Source organism: Balaenoptera borealis, assembly GCF_965194805.1.
Source record: "Balaenoptera borealis genome assembly, chromosome: 3".
Classification (NCBI taxonomy): domain Eukaryota; kingdom Metazoa; phylum Chordata; class Mammalia; order Artiodactyla; family Balaenopteridae; genus Balaenoptera; species Balaenoptera borealis.
In genome coordinates, this window is record NC_138866.1 from 120,673,072 (window position 1) to 120,700,183 (window position 27,112).

Sequence of the window (27,112 nt, forward strand, 5' to 3'; positions counted from 1 at the left end):
TAAATAAATAAATAAAATAAAATAAAAAAACAACATAGTGTGCCATTATTGCTGAGAATGGTCTTGAAGGATGCAGTAAATTTTATTTATGTCTTACTGTCTTGAAATTTTCTTTCTAGTTCAGCTCCCTGGCCCAGCACCTAACATCCGAGCGTATGCAACTTCACCTACTTCCATTACTGTCACCTGGGAAACACCATTGTCTGGAAATGGGGAAATTCAGAATTACAAACTGTACTACATGGAAAAAGGAACTGACAAAGAACAGGTATAATATGAAGCCATTTTTTAATGCATTGATTGGAATAGTAGAGTTGAAATATATTTCCAAAACTCAATACCTGTTTGTCTAGAAATCTGAGGAAAAAAATATGTATAAGAAATGAAAAGTTGATAGATTCTGTTTCTTGGTACAAAGGTTTATTCTGTAGTTTTTGCCAGCAAGGGTTCCTAAACATCAAGGAGTATTTCTCAGCAAACTGCAGTGCTTATGATTAATTTGCTGTAACTGTTAAATAATATTCTGTAAAAGGGATAAAAATCTGCATTATGTCAAATATAGAATTTGTATAGTTAATTATTTATTTTGCAGCATTTCTTTTGGCTTGAGTTGTGTATATATAAATTGTTTTATTTTATTCAAGGATGTTGATGTTTCAAGTCACTCCCACACCATTAACGGGTTGAAAAAATATACAGAGTATAGTTTCCGAGTGGTGGCCTACAATAAACATGGTCCTGGAGTCTCCACACAAGATGTTGCTGTTCAGACATTTTCAGATGGTGAGTCTTTCTTCCTCTGGAACAAAATACCATGCTTGGGGGCGCTGGTGGCATAGTAGCAACATCATGGGCTTTGATGTCAAGGAGCTTTGGTTCAGATACCAGTTCTAGTAGTGTGACTTCGGTCAAGTCACTTCACATGTCTGAGCATGTTTCCTTATATGTGAAATTTATAATACCAACTTCATTGGGTTGCTATAAAGATCCAGTGAGAGAGCATAGAACATGTAGTGCCTGGTACTAAATAGTTTCTCCGTATTTTTATTTTTACTAGATGCTTTTGTATAAGTAAATATTATTGCTTGTTTATAGCACAGACCATCCCAGGGCTGTTGGAAGGCTGGGCTTGCTCTACTTAGTAATCATATTTGCCTGCCAAATAGGTCTTTTTTTTTTTTAACATCTTTATTGGAGTATAATTGCTTTATAATGGTGTGTTAGTTTCTGCTGTATAACAAAGTGAATCAGCTATACATATACATATATCCCCATATCTCCTCCCTCTTGTGTCTCCCTCCCACCCTCCCTATCCCACCCCTCTAGGTGGACACAAAGCACCGAGCTGATCTCCCTGTGCTATGCGGCTGCTTCCCACTAGCTATCTGTTTTACATTTGGTAGTGTGTATATGTCCCTGCCACTCTCTCACTTCATCCCAGCTTACCCTTCCCCCTCCCCATGTCCTCAAGTGCATTCTCTATGTCTGCGTCTTTATTCCTGTCCTAAACCTAGGTTCTTCAGAACCACTTCTTTTTTTTTTTTTTAAGATTCCATGTATATGTGTTAGCATACGGTATTTGTTTTCCTCTTTCTGACTTACTTCACTCTGTATGACAGGCTCTAGGTCCATCCACCTCACTACAAATAACTCAATTTCGTTTCTTTTTATGGCTGAGTAATATTCCATTGTATATATGTGCCACATCTTCTTTATGCATTCATCGGTCGATGGACACTTAGGTTGGTTCCATGTCCTGGCTGTTGTAAATAGAGCTGCAGTGAACATTGTGGTACATGACTCTTTTTGAATTATGGTTTTCTCAGGGTATATGCCCAGTAATGGGATTGCTGGGTCATATGATAGTTCTATTTTTAGTTTTTTAAGGAACCTCCATACTGTTCTCCATAGTGGCTGTATCAATTTGCATTCCCACCAACAGTGCAAGAGGATTCCCTTTTCACTACACTCTCTCCAGCATTTATTGTTTGTAGATTTTTTGATGATGGCCATTCTGACTGGTGTGAGGTGATACCGCATTGTAGTTTTGATTTGCATTTCTCTAATGATTAGTGATGTTGAGCATCCTTTCATGTGTTTGTTGGCAATCTGTATATCTTCTTTGGAGAAATGTCTATTTAGGTCTTCTGCCCATTTTTGGATTGGGTTGTTTGTTTTTTTGATATTGAGCTGCATGAGCTGCTTGTAAATTTTGGAGATTAATCCTTTGTCAGTTGCTTCATTTGCAAATATTTCCTCCCATTCTGAGTGTTGTCTTTTTGTCTTGTTTATGGTTTCCTTTGCTGTGCAAAAGCTTTTAAGTTTCATTAGGTCCCATTTGTTTATTTTTGCTTTTATTTCCATTTCTCTAGAAGATGAGTCAAAAAGGATCTTGCTGTGATTTATGTCATAGAGTGTTCTGCCTATGTTTTCCTCTAAGAGTTTGATAGTGTCTGGCCTTACATTTAGGTCTTTAATCCATTTTGAGTTTATTTTTATGTATGGTGTTAGGGAGTGTTCTAATTTCATTCTTTTACATGTAGCTGTCCAGTTTTCCCAGCACCACTTATTGAAGAGGCTGTCTTTTCTCCATTGTATATTCTTGCCTCCTTTGTCAAAGATAAGGTTACCATATGTGAGTGGGTTTATCTCTGGGCTTTCTATCCTGTTCCATTGATCTATATTTCTGTTTTTGTGCCAGTACCATACTGTCTTGATTACTGTAGCTTTGTAGTATAGTCTGAAGTCAGGGAGGCTGATTCCTGCAGCTCCGTTTTTCTTTCTCAAGATTGCTTTGGCTATTTGGGGTCTTTTGTGTTTCCATGCAAATTGTGAAATTGTTTGGTTGTAGTTGTGTGAAAAATGCCATTGGTAGTTTGATAGGGATTGCATTGAATCTGTAGACTGCTTTGGGTAGTATAGTCATTTTCACAATGTTGATTCTTCCAATCCAAGAACATGGTATATCTCTCCATCTATTTGTATCATCTTTAATTTCTTTCATCAGTGTCTTAAGTTTTCTGCATACAGGTCTTTTGTCTCCTTAGGTAGGTTTATTCCTAGGTATTTTATTCTTTTTGTTGCAGTGGTAAATGGGAGTGTTACCTTAGTTTCTCTTTCAGATTTTTCATCATTAGTGTATAGGAATGCAAGAGATTTCTGTGCATTAATTTTGTATCCTGCTACTTTACCAAATTCGTTGATTAGCTGTAGTAGTTTTCTGGTAGCATCTTTAGGATTCTCTATGTATAGTATCATGTCATCTGCAAACAGTGACAGCTTTACTTCTTCTTTTCCAATTTGGATTCCTTCTATTTCTTTTTCTTCTCTGATTGCTGTGGCTAAAGAGAAGCCTTGTCTTTTTAGCAAGCCTTGTCTTTTTCCTGATCTTAGTGGACATGGTTTCAGTTTTTCGCCATTGAGAACAACATTGGCTCTGGGTTTGTCATATATGGCCTTTATTATGTTGAGGTAAGTTCCCTCTATGCCTACTTTCTGGAGGGTTTTTATCATAAATGGGTGTTGAATTTTGTCAAAAGGTTTTTCTGCATCTGTTGAGATGATCATATGGCTTTTCTCCTTCAATTTGTTAATATGGTTTATCACATTGATTGATTTGCATACAGTGAAGAATCCTTGCATTCCTGGGATAAACCCCACTTGATCATGGTGTATGATCCTTTTAATGTGCTGTTGGATTCTGTTTGCTAGTATTTTGTTGAGGATTTTTGCATCTATGTTCATCAGTGATATTGGCCTGTAGTTTTCTTTCTTTTTGACGTCTTTGTCTGGTTTTGGTATCAGGATGATGGTGGCCTCATAGAATGAGTTTGAGAGTGTTCCTCCCTCTGCTATATTTTGGAAGAGTTTGAGAAGGATAGGTGTTAGCTCTTCTCTAAATGTTTGATAGAATTTGCCTGTGAAGCCATCTGGTCCTGGGCTTTTGTTTGTTGGAAGATTTTTAATCACAGTCTTAATTTCAGTGCTTGTGACTGGTATGTTTATATTTTCTATTTCTTCCTGGTTCAGTCTCGGAAGCTTGTGCTTTTCTGAGAATTTGTCCATCTCTTCCAGGTTGTCCATTTTATTGGCATATAGTTGCTTGTAGTAATCTCTCATGATCCTTTGTATTTCTGCAGTGTCAGAAATACAAAGTCAGTTATTCTCCTTTTTCATTTCTAATTCTATTGGTTTGAGTCTTCTCCCTTTTTATCTTGATGAGTCTGGCTAATGGTTTATCAATTTTGTTTATCTTCTCGAAGAACCAGCTTTTAGTTTTATTGATCTTTGCTATTGTTTCCTTCATTTCTTTTCCAGTTAATTCTGATCTGATCTTATGTTCTCTTTCCTTCTGCTAACTTTGGGGGTTTTTTGTTCTTTCTCTAATTGCTTTAGATGTAAGGTTAGGTTGTTTATTTGAGATGTTTCTTGTTTCTTAAGGTAGGATTGTATTGCTATAAACTTCCCTCTTAGATCTGCTTTTGCTGCATCCCATAGGTTTTGGGTCGTTTTGTTTTCATTGTCATTTGTTTCTAGGTATTTTTTGATTTCCTGTCTGACTTTTTCAGTGATCTCTTGGATATTTAGTAGTGTATTGTTCAGCCTCATGTGTTTGTATTTTTTACAGATTTTTTTCCTGTAATTGATATCTAGTCTCATAGCTTTGTGGTCGGAAAAGATACTTGATACGATTTCAATTTTCTTAAATTTACCAAGGCTTGATTTGTGACCCAAGATATGATCTATCCTGGAGAATGTTCCATGAGCACTTGAGAAGAAAGTGTATTCTGTTGTTTTTGGATGGAATGTCCTATAAGTATCAAGTCAGTCTTGTTTAATGGATCATTTAAAGGTTGTGTTTCCTTATTCTTTTTCATTTTGGATGATCTGTCCATTGGTGAAAGTGGGGTGTTAAAGTCCCCTACTATTACTGTGTTACTGTCGATTTCCCCTTTTATGGTTGTTAACATTTGCCTTATGTTTTGAGGTGCTCCTATGTTGGGTGCATACAAATAGGTCTTTTAAATTCCTCAGGATTTGGGGACAGTTTATTTCTCACCTGTGACTGAATATTTGCTTATACCCATGACCCTAAAGCAGTCGTTTTCAAAGTACAGCCTGCCAACAAGATTGAGTTGGTCAAGACCAGCATTTTTAAAAAATGTTTTTAGAGTAGAACAGAAAATAGCAGTTTATTGCACTTAGTGTATGTATTACGTCCTGAAACTCAGCTAAATCCAAGTGTTAACAAAAATGTCTTTTTCTTAAAAATGTGTGTATATATCTATAGCCCTTATATATAAACAAGCATGCCTTAGAAGCTATAGTTTGACTCCTTTAAGCAGGTGGTCAGACATCACATCACCAACAAAGGAGCAGACTGACATCATGTGATATGTTGCATCGAGAAAGATATAACTTCACCTCTATGTTGTATCTCTGCCAAAAATGTTTAATTTAAATATGATCATGATGAAATAACTAGACATATTGAAATTGATGGACATTCTGCAAATAATTAAATAAACTGTCCTGAATTCTTAGAAAATACTAGTCTCATGAAAGAAACAAAAAAGGTAGGGGAGTCATTCTAGAATCTAGATTAAAGGAAAGTAAAGACACATGAAATAAAATAAAACATGTGTGATCTTTGATTCTGGGAGTTAAAACAGCTAAAAAGGACACTCTTGGTACAATTACTTAATGTTAGGTTGGTATAGTATCAGTCAGGGTTAAATATTAGATATGTTGTTAGGTATATTAGGTAATATTTTTGTGTTGATTAGATTTTTAATGTGATCATTGTATTATCATTTTGTTGGAGAATGTTTTTGTTCTTAGGAGATACATACTATAGTATTTAGGAGTGAAATATCATGACGACTGTAACTGTCTCTCAGCCATCCAGAAACAATATGTAGATAGATAAACATGTTTGTATAAATATAATGAGAGAAATAAAGCAGATTTGGCAGAATATTAACAAATGGTGAATCCAGGAAAAGAATGCATGGTGTTCATTGTATTCTTCTTGTCACTCTTTGTGCTTGCAATTTTTCAGGATAAAAAGTTGGGAAAAATAAATGCAAACTGTAGTTTGGTTAGCCAACTACATTACCCTGTTTTTTGAGGTAGGCTCTTAAATCTACCCATGAGCCACTTTTAACTGCATTAAGTGGCTTGGCATGCTGACTACAGTGCCTGTCACGGGAACTGAATGTGTCTCAGCATGGTGGTTAAGGGCAGCACTTCGGAGTAAGATAAATCTTAGTTCCTACACCAGCTGAAACAAATACCTTGAGCAAGTTAACTCTCCTGAGCTGCATCTATAGTTTTCTCATCTATAAAATGGGAATAATAATAGAAACTCCTTTGTAGGATTGTTTTAAGGATTAAGTACCTGTCGTGTAGGAGCACGCAGCAGATCTTAGCTATGATGGTGGCAGTGGTGATGATGATGAAGAAGAAGACAGCAACAACAATTATGTTGGTGCCTTTGCAGCTAAGTCAGAGGTTCTTAACAGGGAGATGATCAAAACCATCCATGGACTTTTTTCAAAACACAGGTTCCTAAGTCCTTCTCCAGACCCTCTGTGCCTGAATCTCTTGGTTGAGGCCTGATGTACTTTGTGGTTAGCACAGGATTCAACAGCGAATAAGAAATAGTCTCTGTCCTCCAGAAGCCTGTAGCGCAGTGGGCACTTAGTTATACGCCTGGTCACCAAATGTCAGAGAATGGGAGGGAGAAATTTCCATGGATGGATTAGGAGAGAAAAGCCAAGGTTAGCATTTTGTGATGGAGAAGAAACTAATCAGGTTTACTTAAATTTTCTTTGCTTCCTATAATTACTACAAAAGGAGACACTGGAGGGTGTGTGGACCATAAACTTTGAGATACCCTTGTCTTATGTTCTAATATGTGAGAAGCTAAAGTTATACAGCTGTTTTTTAACCAACGGTCCCAAACTTCTCACATCTGAATGAGTGTTCCCTGCTGCATAGTTGCCTTGGGAAGCCAGATGGTTTCTTAACTGGACTGTCATTGCTTAAACATCTCTTTGCTCTACTTGGAAATTGTCTTTAAAACCAGTTTAGGACCCCACAAGAAAGCCAAGCTCATTGATTTGTGTACATCACATTTTGGACTCATAGTGATATTACCCAGTTGATTCACTTGCCATAGTCATTAGACTTGTTTCCAGAAAATGTATCCCAAGATAAAGATATGCTACTCCCAAGAATATTCAAAAGAATACGTTAAAGATTCAGAATGTATTTGGGGTCTAGAAAAGTTTACAGTCTCTATCATATCCTTGAAATAAGTACCTGACTTCCCAAAGGTACAGCCTGACTTGGGTATGGGTGCATATGTGAAGGGGTCTCATTATTTTAAATGAATCAAATATGGCCCCACACCTTGTCCAGATACTATCAACATGAGGGCACTGGCTGCTGGGTTAGACCTTCAGGTTGTATATCAGTGTTTCAGATGTGCATTTGTATAAAGTCCAGCCAAGAACAGTCACATGATGGGTGATGCCTGAGTGATTGAAATTTTTTTTTCTTTTCTTTTTTTTTTCGCCTGTGCAGTTCCCAGTGCTGCTCCTCAGAATCTGTCTTTAGAAGTAAGAAATTCAAAGGTAAAACTTTATATTGCTGTTGTTCATTTTCTATTTTCCTCAGAAGGGCAAATAGAGAGGGAGATTCCGTATCAAAACAATCATAATCAAGCAAAGAAATAAAGTAACATAGATATTACACTTGCCAGTTTAAAGCTGGGCTTAGAAGCCAACTCTAGTTTATTCTGTTCAACTTTACTGCCTTTCTGTTGTGCAAAAATTACTTTAGCCTTTCTTCAAGTACATTGCTATTATTATGAAAATCATGACATCCTAGATGTTAACCATCCGGAACCTTGGTGACAGGTAGAAAGAAGTAAGTTGTTGTTTATGATACCATAGCCTGTTTAGTACTGTGAGGTGAGCCCAGTGTGAATCAAAGGCAGACGTCTGTCAGATGGTTGCATTGCTGAAGCTGTCCCTCCTGGTCAAGTTCACTGTGCACTGAAGGCCATGTGTGCCTCTCAGATGCCCAGAACCCCTCCTGGGCTGCATAGACAACTGAGACAGTCAGTTCTTTCAACAAGGACTATGGGACTCCTTTTCCTTTAAGAAACAGCCAGCTGTTGATTAACAGTCCCCTCTTTGAAAAGTTTTAGACAGAAATTGTCTAATTTCGCTGTTGCTGCAGTGGAGGTAGAAGAGAACCTTACACCTAACAGTAGTTTACTTCCTAATCCACATGCCTCTGACCTTATGTTTTCCTTCAAAAACTTTCCTGAGACTTTTGCCCAATGTCTTCACTCTGGCAAAATAAATCAAGTGCCCAGCGTATACTGCCCACAAATACAGTCTTCCCATTTGATCTTTGATGGTTTTAAAATTAAACACTATCTTTGAGTGATTATTAAATAACTTAGTAAAACTCTGTCTGAACACTCTGTTGCTTTTATGGTTCCATCTCTTACACACTGGATTCAGAGTAATAGTACATAAAACAGGACCAAGATTTGATATATTCAGTCTTTTCCCTATAACCTTGTCTTTCCCAGAGTATTGTGATTCACTGGCAGCCACCTCCTCCGGCCACACAAAACGGGCAGATCACTGGCTACAAGGTTCGCTACCGAAAGGCCTCCCGAAAGAGTGATGTCACTGAGACCTTGGTGACTGGGACACAGCTGTCACAGCTGATTGAAGGTAAGCTGCTTTGCACATAGGCGAAAGCTAGGAGCTGGTGTCTCTCTCAAACATTGAATTGTGCTAGTCTAATGACTGCTCTGGGCCATTGACTTACACAAAGCAAAAATGGTTTAAAACAATTTGTAAGAGTTCAGTCTACTTCTGACGATAAAAATTAGTGGAAAACACTCTTACGGGTTCTGCCATCTCTGGTGAAATTGCGTTTGAGTTTCATTGCCTTACTTGTGTTTTTCTGTGTTCTCCATGTTTTCTTTTTTGAATATATATATGTATATATATATATACATACACACACACACACATACCCATATATATAACTCTTTTGTAATCTGAAAGAAAGGTAAAACAAAGCTATATAAGCAAAGAATCCACTCAGTCTAGTTGGTAGCAGAGGCCTACAAAATGACTTCTGTAACACTGACACCACTCAGGTATATGTGGCCTGAAACAACATTTGTGAATAGCCACAGCCATGCAATAATCATTCTTGCTTCTACAGACATGATAAAATTGTAGAAAATTCTGTCAAGGATAGCTCTTTTGTATAGTTCTCCCTTTGTGTGCACAGAGCAAGTGGCACACCTGATAAAAATGAACCCTCATCCATATAATCTGTATAGGTATAGGTTTCTGAAAATTGGAGAGCCAGTGACAGTGAAAAACTGTACTCCAGTAAACCAGCAAGTTTTCTCTGTATTCCTCACCTCATGGATTAGATTGACTTCTTTCAAAATAGGAAAAGGTGAATGTTTGTCTTCAAGAGTATCTTTCAGTCTTCTAGTTTCCTCTTATGAACCACACAGCTCTAAGCTGCAGCAGGTAAATATGGCTGTAGGGGTGTTGCTGAGAAGTCTCACCAAAGGAGCATTACAGCAAAATTGGTCACAGATGTTCTTAAAAGTCAGTCAGATTTTACTCCAGACACAGATAAATAACATTTCCCAAAGATAAGGCTTTTATTTTGAATGTTTAATAGTAGATATTTATTGTATACCAGGCACTCTTCTTGTTTCTAATCAATAAAAGTAGATACAGTCCTTGCCCATGAGGAGACTATTCGTTTTCTCAATGGAACATTTGATGTATAAGCAGAGTACCACTTTCATCATAAAAATAGCCTTTTCTTTTTCAAGAAAATTCTTGCATTTTAAAATCATATTTAGATTCATTCGTTTAATAGACTTTATTGAACTTTTATTAGCAGGTACTGGCACTGAGTATACAATGATGAGCAAAAGTGGAGATCATTATTCTCTTGAAGCATTAACTTGAAGCTGATAAGTATTAGAGAACAGTATGCGTTCCCAAGATCCTGTACTGAACAACAAATTATAGGATTTTAAGTTTTAGCCAGAAGTAATTGTTGTGTCTTCTTTTTGTACCACTTACAGCACTAAACACATTCTGCCATATCTTTATAATATGAATTGAGTGCCTTGGTTTTAGTCGATGAGCTCTCTAGTTTATCTTGAGGGAGAGGAGCTCAGCCTCTATACTCACGTGTCTCTCTCACTTGCATCTGCTTATGTGCACTCTCTCTCTCACTTGCTCTCTCCCTCTCTTTACATTCCAACTCCCCAGAGGAGAGGGAATGATAATCTGATTGGTTGAATCCTTCCAGGTCCTCAATTGAACCATGTTTGTTGTCTGTTAAAGTTACAAATGCTTGTGTAGCCCACTCTGGCACTTCTGTTCAGTGTGTGCAGGGAGGAGACAGAGAGGTAAACTGACTTTGCCCCAGCCGTTCTGCTTCTCCTCCTGTCTTGCTTCTTGCTTTCTTGTGGACAAACAGAATCAGGATGGGCCTGCAGAGAACAGAACCTCCCATCTCTCCTCTCACACCACGTGACAGGATTGATTAACTGAGCAAGGGCTCATCCTGCATCAGCCAACTTCTCTCTCAGTAGCTCTCTCTTTGGAGTTTCTATACTATGTTGCTGCCAGAGATGCTGTTATTTGAATATGGGGAGGTAGGATAATTTTTCATAACCCTTACAAGACCTATCACAATATCTAGAATCTAAGTGCTCTAAAAATGTATGCATGTGAACTGTATACTTAAAAATGACTAAGATGATAAATTTTATGTCATATGTATTTTAACACAATAAAAAGAGAAAAAAATGGAAGCATGAATATATGACTAGCTGACCATATTATTGACTGTTACCCCACTTTGTAAGGTAGACTTTTACATGTAGATCTTTGTTGCCTTTGGTACATTGGCTTATCAGGTACTTTGTTAGCTGATAGTAAATATGAAAGATCGCATAGTAGAAAGGCTTTATTTCTCTTTTACTTATAGTATATACTTATGGGCAATAGGCTGTTGAGAAATAGATTTCTAGGCCATATTTGATGTTTAAAATTTTTTCTACTGTGGTTATGGGGTGGCCCAGAGAACAGAGGTAAACTGGTAGGTGTTATACCTCTGCATTATTTTCTGATCTTTGGTGTCTTTTGACACCAACTGACTTTGTTCCTTTGTTGTAACTCTTTCATTCCTTTGGCCTCTTTTTGGCCTTGGCCTCCTTAGTAACAAAATGAAGGGATTGCATTAAGTGATCTCTAAGATGCCTTTAGGCTCTTTTAAAAGATGTGAAGTCTCCTGGGAGCTTTACTCATTTTGTTTTCCTCTTGGATTGTGTGGGCTTTAGCCTCTACTTCAGAGGTAGGAGCTCCTCTGTGCAGTATTTATGTATTGCTTGTTCTGTATTAACTTTAACTGAAATGTTATCAAGATAGTAGCTTTGTATTAAGTTGGTGGATGAGGTATTTGCTTTAATGAGAGATTGCTGATCTTTTGTTTTTCCAAAGCTCTTGTTTCAGCCCTTTTTTTTTTTTTCTGTCCTTTGGGTTGCAGGTCTTGATCGAGGGACTGAATATAATTTCCGAGTGGCTGCTCTAACAATCAATGGTACAGGCCCTGCTACTGACTGGCTGTCTGCTGAAACTTTTGAAAGTGACTTAGATGGTAAGAACAACAATCGGCAGGATTGGCACAGGCTAGGTACTAATCGAAGTCAAATGAGTCAAACTGGAAAGGCACAGATTTTGGGTGTATGTGGCTTAAATCTGTGAACTTTAGTGGATTTATCTTGCTGTCATTCCTGTAATACAGGAAGTCTCCTGGAATGTTTTTTTTTTTAGAGAGAACCGTCCCTTTAAGCAGAACCAGCACAAGTAAAAATGTACAAGTGCTTTAAGTCTGGTTTTTTACCAAGCCCATCAAGTAGATAAATGATCTAAAATTTAAGGCTGAACCGCATAAATTGTGCCTTTATTTCAGTTACAGTTTCCCTTTTCCCTTAGTCCTGGAAACCTTCCCCTTTTTCTCACCTGTTTATTCAGTAACTCCATGTGGGTGTGTGTATGTACCTTTATCAGAGACAGGTGCTGCACTTAAAAGACAAAAGACCTGGGTATTTACTCTAATTCTTTGTTTACTAATTTTTAAATAGTGGTAGAAATTTATGCCTTGAAATAATGTATGTGAACAATACTGTAAATTGCCACCTTTTAAAGCCTCTTAGTCTCCCACCTTTTAAATCAATTTGTGGTTCTAAAGTTTCATATTTTCTGACTTACCATATTACTTTGGGTAGTAAATAATTGATATCATTGCTGTAATATGATACTTGATCACCTGTTGACAGCAGGCTTCTAATTAGTTGATGTTGTGCCTTTCTCGTTCCACCTGGTAGAGTTTGGGAATCAGATGTAGGACCAAGAGGAATGGGTAACAATTGAAAGACAATTTATTTGTTTTTCTCCATTGGGAAGACGTTCTTGGATCTCTTTCTCTTCCCTTCCAAATTAATACTGCAGTGTTTTGTATTTCAGGCTGTTTGAGTTTGTTTTCTTAGACTGCAGTAAAACCATGGGCCATAGTTTACTGTACATACAGATTCTCTTTGAATTCTTGGGCAAAATGGAAAAAACTAAGCCCCAAATAATTTGGCAGAAGGCTGAACACCATTTCCCAAGCATGATGAAATATTCTAAAGGAAAGTGGCCCTGGATATCATCCTGCTTTTCTATTTTCCTTCCCAGAAACTCGTGTCCCCGAAGTGCCTAGTTCTCTTCACGTCCGCCCACTTGTCACTAGCATCGTAGTAAGCTGGACGCCTCCGGAGAATCAGAACATTGTGGTCAGAGGTTATGCCATTGGTTATGGCATTGGCAGCCCTCATGCCCAGACCATAAAAGTGGACTATAAACAACGCTATTACACCATCGAAAATCTGGGTATGTGTGCTAAGTAGAGGAAGTAATCGCACATGTGATTTCTTTCTTTCTAACTTTTTATTGTGTAATAATTTTATTTTTACAGAAAACTTTCAAAAATAGTACAAAGAATTTTTATATATCCTTCACCCAGATTCCCCAAAGGTTAACATTTTACCACATATGCTTTATCTGCTATATGTACCTGTTTTTTTTTTTTCTCAGAACCATTTGAGAGTAAGTTGCAGACATGATGCCCCTCTATCCACTCATATTTACTTTTAATTTGCATTTCCTTAAAATAAGGGCATTTTCTAATATAACCACAGTGCAGTTATCAAAATGAGCAAATTAACTGTGAAACTATCTATAGACTTTATATTTTACTAGTTGTCTCATTAATGTCCTTTATAACAAAAGAAAAACATTGTTTTCTGTTGCAGGATCACATGTTGTATTTATTGTTTCTCATTAGTTTTCTTTTATATGAAACAGTTCCTTGTTTTTTTTTTGACTTTCATGACTATAACATTTTTGAAAAATACATATAGACCATTTATATTTTATAGAATGTTCCTCAGTTTAGACTTGTGTAATATTTCCTCATTACATTTAGCTTATGCATTTTTGGAAGGAGTGACATAGATGCATGTGTTCTTGTCAGTACATCATATCAGGAGGGACATGAGAGTCTAATGCTAGTGATGTTAACTTTAACCGCTTGGTTAAAATGGTATCTTCCACATTTCTCCACTATAAAGTTATTATTTTTTTCCTTCATAATTAAAAAGTACCTTGTAGGGGAGGTACCTTGAATCTTTGTAAATATCTTGTTTCTTGTCGAACTTTTACTCACTAGTTTTAGAATCTTTAGTTAACAGTTATTACTGTGGTGTTTCCCAAGTGGTGATTTCCTAATTCCATTATTTCTTCTACATTTATTAGCATTCTTTGATAAGAAAGAGCTTTCCTTCTCTTCCATAGTGAAAGAATGGCCAATGGGAGTCTCTTTATGACTAGTTTCTCTGTCCGTTTGACATCTCCCATCTTTCTTTGAGCACTTTCTTTTTGACACAGTAAGATGTTACAGGCTTATCTGGTATTTTCCTAGCCTTTGCCCTTGAATCAGCTATTGCTCCTGATTTTTATAAATGATATTTAGAAACCAGTATCTGAGCACTATACATGCTCATTGTTACTGGGGTAGAAATCCTGAGAAATCTATTAAAAAGGCTACTAAAACTATAACTGGGTTTAAAAGGTCACAAGATACAAAGTCAATATATAGAAACAGTTGTATTTCCACATACTAACAATAAGCAATTGGAAATTGGAATTAAATTAACAATACCACCATCAACAGAGGAATGGATAAACAAGATGTGGTACATATATACAATGGAATATTAGCCATAAAAAAGAATGAAGTAATGCCATTTGCAGCAACATGGATGGACTTAGAGATTGTCATAGTGAGTAAAGTCAGACAGAGAAAGACAGATATCATATGATATTGCTTATATGTGGAATCTAAAAAAAGGGGTACAAATGAACTTATCTACAAAACAGAAATAGAGTTACAGATGTAGAAAATAAACTTATGGTTACCAGGGGGTAAGGGGGAGGAGGGATAAATTGGAAGAGTGGGATTGACATATACACACTACTATATATAAAATAGATAACTAATAAGGACCTACTGTGCAGTACAAGGGACTCTCCTCAATACTCTGTAATGGCCTATATGGGAAAAGAATCAAAAAAAGAGTGGATATATATGTATAACAGATTCACTTTGCTGTACACCTGAAACTAACACAACATTGTAAATCAACTATACTCCAGTAAAAATTTTAAAAAATAACAATACCACTTAATAGCATCAAAAATATGAAGTACTTAGGAATAAACTTTAAATATATATATATATATATAGAAGATCTGTGCACTGAAGAGTAGAAAATGATGGCTGAGAGAAATTAAAGAAGACTTAAATAAATGGAGATACCATGTTCATGGATTGGAAAACAGTATATTACAATGACAGTCCTCTCCAATGCAATCCCAAGTAAAATCCCAGTAGGCTTTTTTCTAGACGTTGATAAACTTATTCTAAAATTTACATGAAAAATTGAAAGAGCTAGAATAGCCAAACACTTTTGAAAAAGAAGAATAAAGTTTAGAAGACCCACACTACGTGATTTCAGGACTTACTATAAAGCTACAGTAACCAAGACATTGTGATAGTGTTTATGTAAAAGGTAGGTGAAACAGGATAGAGTCCACAAATAGATCCATATGTATATGGTCAATTGATTTTTGACAAAAATACTGAGATAATTCAGTGGGAAGAGCATAGTCTTTTCAACAGAAGGTGTGGGAATAATTGGATATCTGTATGGGAAAGAAAAAAGAACCTGCATTGACCCTTATCTCATACCATACACAAAAACAGATCTAAATACAACAGTTAAAACTATAGAACTTCTAGTAGAAAACAGAAAAAAAATCTTCATGAATTTGGGGTAGCAAGGATCTCTTAGGATGCAAAAAAGCACAAATTAAAAATAAAAACTTAATAAATCAGGCTTCCTCAAGATTTAAAACTTCTCCTTGGAAAGACACCAATAAGATGAAAAGGTGAGCCAGGGACTAGAAGAAAATACTCATCATTCAAGTACCTGACAAAGAATTTCAGTCTAGAAGATGTAAAAACAAACAAGCAAACAAAAAAAAAAGCACCTCTAACAACTCAATAAGAAGATAACAATCCAGTAAAAAAGTAGACAAAAGGTTTGGATGGACAGTACACCAAAGAAGATGATATATGAGTGGACAATAAGCACATGAAAAGATTCTCAGCTTCATTAATCATCAGAGAAATGCAAATAAAGCCACAATGCAATATCACTACACAACCTCTAGAATTGCTAAAATTTAATAGACTGATAATACCAGATATCAGCAAGGATGCAGAACTGGAACTCACGGTTGCTGGTGGGAATATCAGATGGTACAACCACTTTAGAAAACAGTTTGGAGGTTTCTTAAAATGTTGACCATACAACCCAACATTCCCACTCATAGATAGTTAACCAAGAGAAGTAAAGACACATATCTACACATAGACTTCTACACAGATGTTCATAATATATTTATTTATAATAATCTAAAGGGGGTAAACAAGTAAATGGTAAATTATACTATATCCATACAGTAGAATACTACTCAGCAATTCGAAGAAATAGGCTATGGATACACGCAACAAAACAAATCTCACAAACATTATGCTGAGCAAAAGAAGCCAAACACAAGAGAATACATACTGTGTTATTATATTTTTATGAAATTACAGAATAGACAGCACTTATTTATAGTGACACAGCAAGATGAGTGGTTGCCTGGAAATTGGGGTGGTGGAAATTTACTGCAAGGGGCATAAGGGAATTATTTGGAATGTTGGAAATATTATCTATCTTGATTGTGGTCATGATTACACAGGTGTATATATTTGTCAAAATTAAAAGTGTACATTTAAATGGGTACATTTTAGTTTATATTAATTATGCCTCGAAGTTGAATTACAAAGCCAAAATTTTGAGATATAGGTAATATTTTATAATATAAAATGAATTGATTTGGGTAGGTATAATTACTTTTCCAAACTGGATTATATCATTATTGAGATCTTTCTTTGAAAGACTTGCCTTTTAATTCAGAATCTTCCCTGAACAACTTTTTTGTTCACATCATTTCTTTGTAAATATCTTTCCTAAGGACAATTTTAGGTGTCTAACAAATTACTTACCTTCATCTTTTCTGGTAGAAAATAAGCAGCAATCTAATGCTTTATTCAAAAACAGAGTAGCCTTTCTCTTTTTCCTTTCAAGAAGAAACAGCACAGTTAACCTAGGAAGTGTTCCCCACACGAACAGTCTTATAAGGCAATTGTAGGAGAGCAAAAGAATAGGATAGGATAAAAATATCTCTGTGGTGACCCACTCCTACTGTTTCCTTTATGAAACTACTGAAATGAAAATCCTCTGCAGTGCAGGCAGTACGTGGTCTTTGACTTTCAGGTGCTTTCAGTCTAATAGGAGAAGAAATGTAAAACACAGGAAACAATGAGATGAGTTGAAGTGAAGTGTGTTCAGAGAAGGAAAAGGTGGTACGGCACAGTAGAGCAGTCAGGGAAGAAGCTTGACCTGTACTTGAAAGACTGAGTCAGAAGAGTGGTTGAAAAGAAGAGATGAGAAGGAGCACTGCATGTGCTGAAAACAGTAAACAGATTTTATTAGTAAAGAGAGTGTACATTGAGAAGTAGCAAAAAATTAATTTTGCGTAAAGTAAAATAAGCTTGCTGTATTTATCATCACAGATAGAGCTTAGATGCATATAATATTGAACAAAAGTCAGCAGTTGAGAAATACTTTTAGGAATTCATTTATTCACACAAGAGCTCTCTCCTGAGCTTCAGATCCATAGAAACATCTGCTTGATGGGTATTTGCACTGGGATATGTCCCATATTCTATCATAATTTAATCAAAATTAAAATTAGTATCTTCTGCAAACTTTCAATCAATCAGCAAATACCCCAGACCCTGTGCTAGAGACAGAGCAAAGAATCAAACAGACATGATCCCTATTATTAGAAATAATACAATTTCTAAATAATTGAAATTGTTTAGAGTGCTGAGGAAGAGAAATGAGGTGCCACAGGCTACGTAACTAGAGAGGCTAATCCAGTCTGGGAAGAGTCCTTTCAGATGAATAGGCATTGTCTAAGTAAAGAAGGGTGGCATGTGTCCCCAGCAAAAGGGACAGCTGCACATGTTGCAGCCCAGTAGTAAGAGAGCACATAGTGCTCAGTGAACTGAGATGGCCAGTAAAGATGGAGCTCAGGGAGCAAGGCAGAGTGGTGAGAGGCAAGTAGGTATAATCACCAAGGCTTGATCATTTGCGTAGGGGAGGAGGGAGAGGTCTTAATGACTCCCAGGTTTCTGACTTGAGCAGCAGGATGCATAGTCATGCCATTTATGAACTCTAGGGAAAACTGGAGCAGCTGAAGGAGCAGAGAAAGGGGAGAGAGAGAGAGATTTGAGACATCCATGTGGAAATCCAGACGGACAGTTGAACATAGAGGTCCGGTGCTCAGAAGAAAAGTCAGGACTAGTTTGCACTTGATGGCACATACATGCTAATCCAACCAAGGAAATAAATGAAAGCACATCGGGAGAGAGTGAAGAGTAGGAATAGAAGGGAGCCTAGAATCAAGTCTGGAAAATGTGTATCGTAGTTGCTCTGCCTCTGTCCCCAATCTCAGTGAATGACATCACCTTCCACCATGTTGCCCATATCAGCACCCTTTCCTGCCAGTCAAGTACTAAGTCTTGTTGATTCCATTTGTTGTCAATTCTTTCTCACATTGGAAGACCAGGTGCCTTTACATATTGCTCACTGGTATCTAGAGGACGGGCCACCAAGCAGCTTTTAAAGTAATGCAGGCCACTTGAGGTGTGGCCACTTTGGAAATCTACCCAGCTTTGCCAGAAGTGAGTGTTATGGGTCAGCTTCTCCCCCTGCAACACTTCAGTGGAGCCCAAGTCTTCATTTCTGAAGCTAGACTTTTGAAGTACCCATACTAAACCTTGCCTGGATCAGGAATGTGATAGAGTCTTCTTGATTTGCCTTAGCCAGTAGGAGAATGAATACTATTCCAACTATTTAATACCTCTCTTTTTCACCAAGTCTAACTAGCAGCATTTTATATGATCACCTGGAGGAGTGTTTCTTTCAGTCTTACGTTTCCTGCAGCATCACCTCCTAGCTGGTTGAAATTCTGGGCCATGTCTTTTCCAACCAAGAAGTCTGCATGAAGGCTAGATTAAGTTGGCATTCCTGGATTTGGAGGCACCCCAGAGAGTTAAGGATCTTCAGCAGTTACTGAGTTAACAGTTTATCTCCTACTTGTCTAGCTTGACTGTTCCAATTGCTGTCCTCCTGAGAAGAAAAGGGATTTGTTTGATTCCAAGCTCCACCTATGGTCTTCCAGCACATGAAAATCGTATTTATTCATTTTAATCCAAGCTCTTCACTATACAATAACATCACTAAACCATTGATTAGTTGAAGCCAAGAGAGGATTCAGGAACAGTCAACCTGACTCCTGGGACTAATTCCAGGAAGTTTATCCCAGCCAGTTTTTCTATATACTCTGTATGCTGCCATCTCCATACCTCCCCACCCCCAGAATAATCCCACATAAAAAATTTAAAAATCTTTCCTGGCTTTTTTTGCAATTAAGATTATGCATCGTCACCCGTGAATTTTTTTTAATTCTGTAGTGAGAATTTTTTTAAGTGCTTCCACTTGTTTCTTTCCTTCAGATCCCAGCTCTCACTATGTGATTACCCTGAAAGCGTTTAACAATGTGGGTGAAGGTATCCCCCTCTATGAGAGTGCTGTGACCAGACCTCACACAGGTAAGGTACCCCGTGCATCTCTGGTCTTCAGCATTTTTTCCAGCAGCTTAAGTAGAATGTTGGCATGAGGCCTACCCCATAGGTATCAGTGAAAGGAAAAGTATATGGCAATTTAGGGTACAGGCTTCAAATAGGAAAATAAATGGGCTTCAAAAATGGAAAGTTCTAAGAATCCCTGTTTTGCTTTTTAGAAAATGTTAACAGTCCTGTCATGTAAACAAATCTATGTAAATGTGTAACACATGTTTTTAATATGTTGGGATCTAGAAAGCATAGTCGTGAGAGAAATAAAAATGATTTTTCATCTTTTGGTCATGTGAGTTATAACTAAAATGAGAAAAAAAATGAAAGGATCTCCATATCTCTGAGGAAATATATAGGTTACTGATGGAATAAATGTATATGACTGATGAATCCAACATTTTTTTTATTAGTCACCTGAGTTAGTTGGGACGGTATTTTTCTATGTGCTTTTTATATTTATAGAAAGTATGAAGTCATATGTACTATACATTTGATCAACTGTACATTTATTACAAAAGAGACCAAATATTTATTATTTTTCTTAGTAATTTAATCTATTTAAAATATCTTTAAAAGAATGATGTAAAATTTCTGTAGATTATGTAAAACGTGATTTAGATTTGAATGAGAAAGTTCATTGAAGTGAATATATTAGAATTGCAAAGTTTTCTAAAGGGTACTGAAAACCGAAGAATTTATCATTTTCAGAAATGCTCTTTTCTATTTGTTTCTCAAAATTGTGAATCTGTATTGCCTGCTATGTATTCTGGATACTTTGCATAGTAGTATGGATTTGGCATTATTCGTTTTAAAAAGATAATCTGTCCCCTTTTTTTATGCTTTTACTTAAAAACACCAGCACCATTGCTACATATTTGATAGTTCTGTCCTGTCTTCTGCTCCTGTGTGCTTACAATTTATAAGTTCTCTTAAAGATAGCTTTGGTATTTCAGAAAGGAAAAAAAGTTAAGGTGAAAAAGAATATTTAAGCGGTTTGCTACTTTCTTAAATCAGTCTATAATAGAAAAAAAACAAATTCGGAATTATTTTCTTTTATGTGACTTAAAAATATAGCATGGCTAGAAATATACAAGGGGAAATGTTCATAAGTCATGTAACCTAGTTATCTTTTCCAAGAGTTGTTACAAATAAGAAAAAAGTTCTCAAAGAAGTCTTGGTGATGTTTGCACCTGAAGGTGCCTTTTCTGTAACTAATTGGCATGTGTCCTGATCTTTGAACAAAGCCCTTGATTATAACGTATGCTGTTCCTGTGTTATTTTTAGTCTTCATTGTGTAGGAAATACACAAATGGAGACTATTTCTTTAGCTTGGCAATTATTCATAAACGAGGCCCATGCCATTTCAGATTTTAGGTTATAGAAAGGACTAGTCACTGTAACTATGTGGGAAACCCACTTTAAAACCTTCACTTAAAATAAATCAGTGTGTATATACTTAGAAAACTGGCCAAGAGTTGGGAAAGCCCAAATGGATGCTGCTCTATTGCCGTGGGCTCATGGTGCCTTTGTGCTCATTCTGGCCTTTGTTTTGACAATGAAGCTTAGACAATGTGTCTGTTGCATATGGTGCAGGACAGCACATGAGTATAGACTTTCCTTTCTATCAAATAAGTGCTCTGATTTCTAAAGTTCAAAGGCTGTGTCACTTAGACCCTTAATAACTGGCATTTCCCATAACTGATTGGGATTCATCAGTGGGTTGTTCTAAGTCTACTGGAGAAAGTGTGGAAATATTCCTGCGTGGCGTCAGCTTACCTTTCCTCTACGAAGAGTAATGCCCTTGAGTTCCCTTTGCTTTATTTGCATGTGAGCCATGTTGCTGCACTTCTTCTAGACCCAGGACATCAGCAGATCTGAACTGGACCCTGCATGGGTATCAGATACGCCCAATACCAAGGCCAGACTAAGTTGCTGTTGGCTGATATTCAGGACTCATGTTTTAGAGTAGGGACCCCTACATGTCCAGTGATACCCATTGATAAGCCATGTCCGCAAAATTCAACCATAGTCACTGAAATATCAAAACAGATCATGAGCTTTGTGTTATTTGTTTAGAAAGAATACCCTTGATGTTAAAAGCAGTTTTCATCTTTTACTGATCCTTTTTGGACAGGAGGTAGAATTTTCAAGTAATTTAAAGAAAACTTCTTAGGAAAAAGAAAATTCAAGTTTGAATACATTAATATAATCACTGGATTACCAAATTTTATATACTTATTCAATATATATACAGAATACAGGAGAAGAAAATAGTTAATTACTGTTTCTCTAGATGCTTTCCTGCAATTTTTTCCTGAAAGAACACAAGTGGAAATATTCTTTTAAATGAATGGTGGTTATCTGTTAACTCTGGATTCTCTTTCTCTTTCTCCATTTCTCACCTTTCATTCCATTATATTACCCTGCATTTCCCTTTTCTTTTATTTTTGTTTATGTTAAAATGCCACTTCCATTTTTTAATTACTTTTTACCCAGACACTTCTGAAGTTGATTTATTTGTTATTAATGCTCCATACACTCCAGTGCCAGATCCTACTCCCATGATGCCACCAGTGGGAGTTCAGGCTTCCATTCTGAGTCATGACACCATAAGGATTACATGGGCAGACAACTCACTGCCCAAACACCAGAAGATTACAGACTCCCGATACTACACAGTCCGATGGAAAACCAACATCCCAGCAAACACCAAGTATAAGGTACTGGCACATTTGTTCTGGTTGAAAACCTAATTCTTGATATTTTCTGACTCTGAAGCTCTTGATTCATATATTTCCAGAATGCTAATGCAACGACTTTGAGTTATTTGGTGACTGGTTTAAAACCAAATACGCTCTATGAATTCTCTGTGATGGTGACCAAAGGTCGAAGATCAAGCACATGGAGTATGACAGCACATGGCACCACTTTTGAATTAGGTATGTGTTGTCAGAACTTTGTCACATGGCATTTCTTCTCTTTGCAAGATGTGAAAGCCAGTGAAAGTCCGTGCTAATGTTGGGCCATATCTCAAGTCATAAGACATCTCATCACCTGTTTTTACTACCCAAGGAAAGAATTGAGTGCATGAATTGACATATTTACAGAACACAGTGAGCAGCTACAGCTGGAGTTCAGTGTTTGCTTTTTCAGCTGATGAATTATGTTTTTTCATCGTGTACAAGAACATCAGCAAATAGCAGGACAATATAATGCAAAGTGTACTAGATTTTAGGAGTCATGAGACTTGAGTTCAATTCCAAGGTCAACCATCTATTGACTGTGATCATAAGCAGGTCATCCAGCCTCTCTGAATCTATTTCTTCCATCTATAAAAGAGGGGTGATCTCTGCCTTTCCTACTTTATAGGGTAAAATAAAGTACCCTGTAAATAAAGTACATGGTAAATTGTAAAGCACTGTGTAGATGTAAGGAATTAACGGTTATTAACCTTGCCTTACTGGGAAATTGAGATAGAAAAGATGAAGTGGCCTGCCTTTCACCAATGCTATGCTTGCTAGAGCCTCAGCACTTTACCAGAGCCCCACAAGCCTGCCCTAGGAGCTTTCTTGCGAACTGGTTAGTGTCTTATAAAATCTCCCACTGGAGTATTCTTAGGGTTTTTGTCTGTAAGTAAACATGAAAGAAAAAAGACAGCTAAGTAAATCAAGGGGGAAGCAAGCCATCCAATTTTAAGATTTTGCTTGCTTTTTGCTCACTTATAGACCTACCCTTCTGCCCCTTGTACTTCCCTAGCATGGGGAGGTGTGTTACCGTTGGGAGGCTCTGTCTATTCCACCCTTCTATTTCTTTCTCTCTTTTAAATGAATAATGGAAAAAATGGAGCTATAAAGTCTCTGTAGACTGGGTTTGGCCCTAATGTCTTTTTATCTTCACAGTTGGTTGAATTTCCTGCAGAGAAAAGGGGATAGATTTGGAGAGAAAGAAATATAATGCACAAAAGCTTAAATAGACCTTGAGTTTGCTTTCTTCGCCAGTTTTAAGAATATCTTTGTGCTTTCATTCCAGCCCATTAGGTAATAAATGATACTCCATCAGGAGTTTGCATTTCACTGGGCTGCCTTCCGTTTTATACTAGGAGAATTCCAGTATTTTAGGAAGAGAAGAGTAAATTTAAGGATATACTTACTTTGCTCATTTTCCAACTAGTACATTAAAAGTTTTCAGCCATAACATGGAAATACAGATGCACTGTCATTTTTATTTTATTGGTTTTTCTGTTCCATAAACAGCTTTACATTTCAGAGCAGTAACCTTCAATAGTTGACAGTATCTTTTCAGCGTAAACTTAACATAAAAAAAAAAGCATCAATTTGTAAATCATTTATTCTTTGGGGGAATGGTGGTTTTCAAACATTGTATTTGGTTTAGAGAGCCAACTATAGGTAGAGAGAAAGTTACTTTATACTTAAAAGTATTCTAACAAAACAATCCAAATTGGGGGGAAAATGTCATCTTGGGCACATTATATAACATTTCTCATTTTCAGTCTCCTGATCTATCAAGCAGGGACTACAAATGTCTTTTGATTTCCCTAACTAGCCTGTATATCCCTGACCTCCCCATCTGGATGCCTATTCTGTATCCTCATGGTGTGGTATTTCCTCTTTGGTACTTTGCATATTCTTCTTTTCATTGGAGCTATTTATAGATAGACAATGAATTCTTTGAAGCCAGGAGGCTTTATCTTTTTTGCCTCTGCCCCTCATTGTGCCTTCTAAATGGAAAGGGTTGAGGAAAGGGTGAATTAAATTGAAATGGATGGGAATTACTGAAAGTATTATTATTTTGTAGTTCCTACTTCTCCACCCAAGGATGTGACAGTTGTGAGTAAAGAGGGAAAACCTAGGACCATAATTGTAAATTGGCAGCCTCCCTCTGAAGCCAATGGCAAAATTACAGGTAAGAGGCCTAAGATGACTCTGAGTGTGTGACTGTTCCCTGTCCCTGCCTGGCAGAAGCATTCCAGGAGAGTGCCTCCTTGTTAGGAGAAGTGGGGGTCTTAAGGCTGTCTTGGCCATTTTATGAGGTGCTGTGAGTCATGATGGTCCTGGAAGGTGGAGCAAGGACGTGCTGTTTAGTGACATAAAAATGATTCACTAGCTGGTTGTTCTGACCCATGTTGCATGAAAGTCTGAAGGTCATGGGTTGCACTAGACAGCCTTTGGTTATAGTGGAACTTATGGACATATTTATTTTCCTCAGGAAAGCTGTTCTTCTCTATCTCTGACTAGATGACCAGCTTTGAGATTAAAGACCCTGCCTAATTCTACAGGATAATACCCAATAAATATAAACTCAGTTCTTTTACCCAGAAGCCAAAAAAACCCATTAGGCTTTTAGTTTCTTTTTTCACCCAGAGCTGCTACTTCAGCTTCCTGTGCTCTTACAACTAGAGTTAAAAGTCCCAGTTGGCTTAGGCCTTTGAAGGGACCTTGAATTTTTTCAGAGTAGAGGGCACTATGCCTTCCTTGGCCTTATCAGGGAGGGAAAACCTGCCTCTGCTCCAGGTAGGTGTATGTTGTGGAGTAGGAGTTTGCCTCCTGAAGTTTCTTTGTATGAATAAGGCAGCCTAAGGAAACTGAAGGCCTTTCTTAGCATTGCCCTGCCTTGGCTTTCAATAGGAATCCCTTTCCATAAATCCCAAGTCTTTATGAAATTTTTAATTTAGGTTTTAGAATGTGCCTCTTCCATAAAGGAATTAAGCATGACTTGACATGGATTACATTTTGTTTTGTCTTTAAAACCAGTAATGATGCAGTGCATTTTTGCACTGTGTAGGTCAGGTAGGCTTGTGGTTGTGGTTCTTCCTGCCTCAACCATGGAGATTGAGTGCCCTCTGGTGGATATATCAGGTGACGTTTCACTGTGACTTTACCCACCCCAAGTTTGGGAGAATTTAGCAGAGGTGGCTGCGCATCTCCTAGGAGTTTTTCTCCTGGGAAATCACATTGGTGAGAGTTAAAATAGCATCGTGGGGCTTCCCTGGTGGCGCAGTGGTTAAGAATCCACCTGCCAATGCAGAGGACACAGGTTCAAGCCCTGCTCCGGGAAGATCCCACATGCCACAGAGCAACTAAGCCCGTGCGCCACAACTACTGAGCCTGTGCTCTAGAGCCCGTGAGCCACAACTACTGAGCCTGCGTGCCACAACTACTGAAGCCCATGCGCCTAGAGCCCATGCTCCACAACAAGAGAAGCCACCGCAATGAGAAGCCTGCACACCACAGCAAAGAGTAGCCTCTGCTTGCCACAAGTAGAGAAAGCCCACACGCAGCAACGAAGACCCAATGCAGGCAAAAATAAATAAATTAAATAAATAAATTTAAAAAAATATATATATAGTATTGTCAGGACGTTACTAGTTACTAGTTTTCAAAACTGCATTGAGTTAATTGTAGACCCTTGAAGTATAGGATGTTGGAATGATGATTAGGTTATTTTCCTTATATAATTTCCTAGCTTATGAGAATATTTAACCCTATATTTTTATCTTTACTTTTATTATTTCAGCTGCAGATATAGATGGTAATTTACAGTCTGGCACTGTTGAAATTGTGGTTTTCTCTATATTATGTTTAGTGTAGCATTTAAAATGCATTTTACCATTGCTAATTTAATCTGTAACTAGTTCTCTATTTGTATATGCTGTAACATATATCTTTATTGACTTAACTGATTGCAAAAGAAAAAGCAGGAATAAGATTTCTTTTCCCATTAATTCCTTTGGATAGGTTACATCATATATTACAGTACGGATGTGAATGCAGAGATACACGACTGGGTTATTGAGCCTGTTGTGGGAAACAGGCTGACTCACCAGATACAAGAATTAACACTTGACACACCATACTACTTCAAAATCCAAGCTCGGAACTCAAAGGGCATGGGGCCCATGTCTGAAGCTGTCCAGTTCAGAACACCCAAAGGTAAAGCCTCCCAAACAGAGTGTTTCATTGTGTGTCTCTTGAGTGGAGCTATGCATGCACATGTCACTTTAGCATGTAGAGACTGTGGATGATACAGGAAGTCCTGATGGTGTGCTTATGAGCCACAGTGTGAGCATTTATCTCAAAATGATCCCACCCACTGACTACCAAATCAGTGTTCCCTAGGTTACTGACCTAACCATATAATTTACAGGGGAACTCTTGACTTCGGGCTGTTTGAGGCAGATGAATCGCAGTGATCTAAAAGTTCTTACCAGTCAGATCAGATGGGATTCTCTTGGTTCCCATACAGCAGAGTAGCATGTTTATTGTGATGGATGATTCTCTTTCAACACATGCAGGCTCTTAACCTGAAAGGCTTATTCATGGACCTTTGTAGAGAGAAAGAGACTAAAAGGGGCCCTTTAGAGAAAACTCTAGATAAGAAAGTGAAGGTAAAATATTGAACCAAGTAAGCTTAGGAATAAAAGTAAGTCGGGGACTGAGTCTGGAAGTATGGAAACCATACATGGATTTCTTTTCTGTTAGTATGAAAAACAAGACTCAACGTGTTTGGAAGTTTGTGGGGTTTTATTTTTTCCTTTAAAAATTCTGCCTGTCCCATCTTCAAAGCTTGTGATCCTTGCTCTTGTTTTTTTCTTCCC

General features: G+C 37.3%; 1 protein-coding gene across 12 annotated transcripts in view; it reads left to right on the forward strand.

Moving 5' to 3' along the window:
• The window catches only part of NEO1 (neogenin 1), a 248,171-nt gene that overhangs the window by 193,796 nt on the left and 27,263 nt on the right, over positions 1-27,112 (forward strand). For 11 of the 12 annotated variants that reach the window (XM_082386912.1, XM_082386910.1, XM_082386909.1 and 8 more), the window contains 11 exons: positions 120-268; positions 645-783; positions 7,591-7,640; positions 8,612-8,759; positions 11,626-11,736; positions 12,816-13,010; positions 19,378-19,473; positions 22,042-22,217; positions 22,298-22,436; positions 24,313-24,420; positions 26,253-26,447. In XM_082386912.1, the coding sequence (XP_082243038.1) occupies positions 120-268; positions 645-783; positions 7,591-7,640; positions 8,612-8,759; positions 11,626-11,736; positions 12,816-13,010; positions 19,378-19,473; positions 22,042-22,217; positions 22,298-22,436; positions 24,313-24,420; positions 26,253-26,447 (1,506 nt within the window). The remainder of the gene's footprint in view (positions 1-119; positions 269-644; positions 784-7,590; positions 7,641-8,611; positions 8,760-11,625; positions 11,737-12,815; positions 13,011-19,377; positions 19,474-22,041; positions 22,218-22,297; positions 22,437-24,312; positions 24,421-26,252; positions 26,448-27,112) is intronic. The other variant, XM_082386916.1, reaches the window with a different exon arrangement.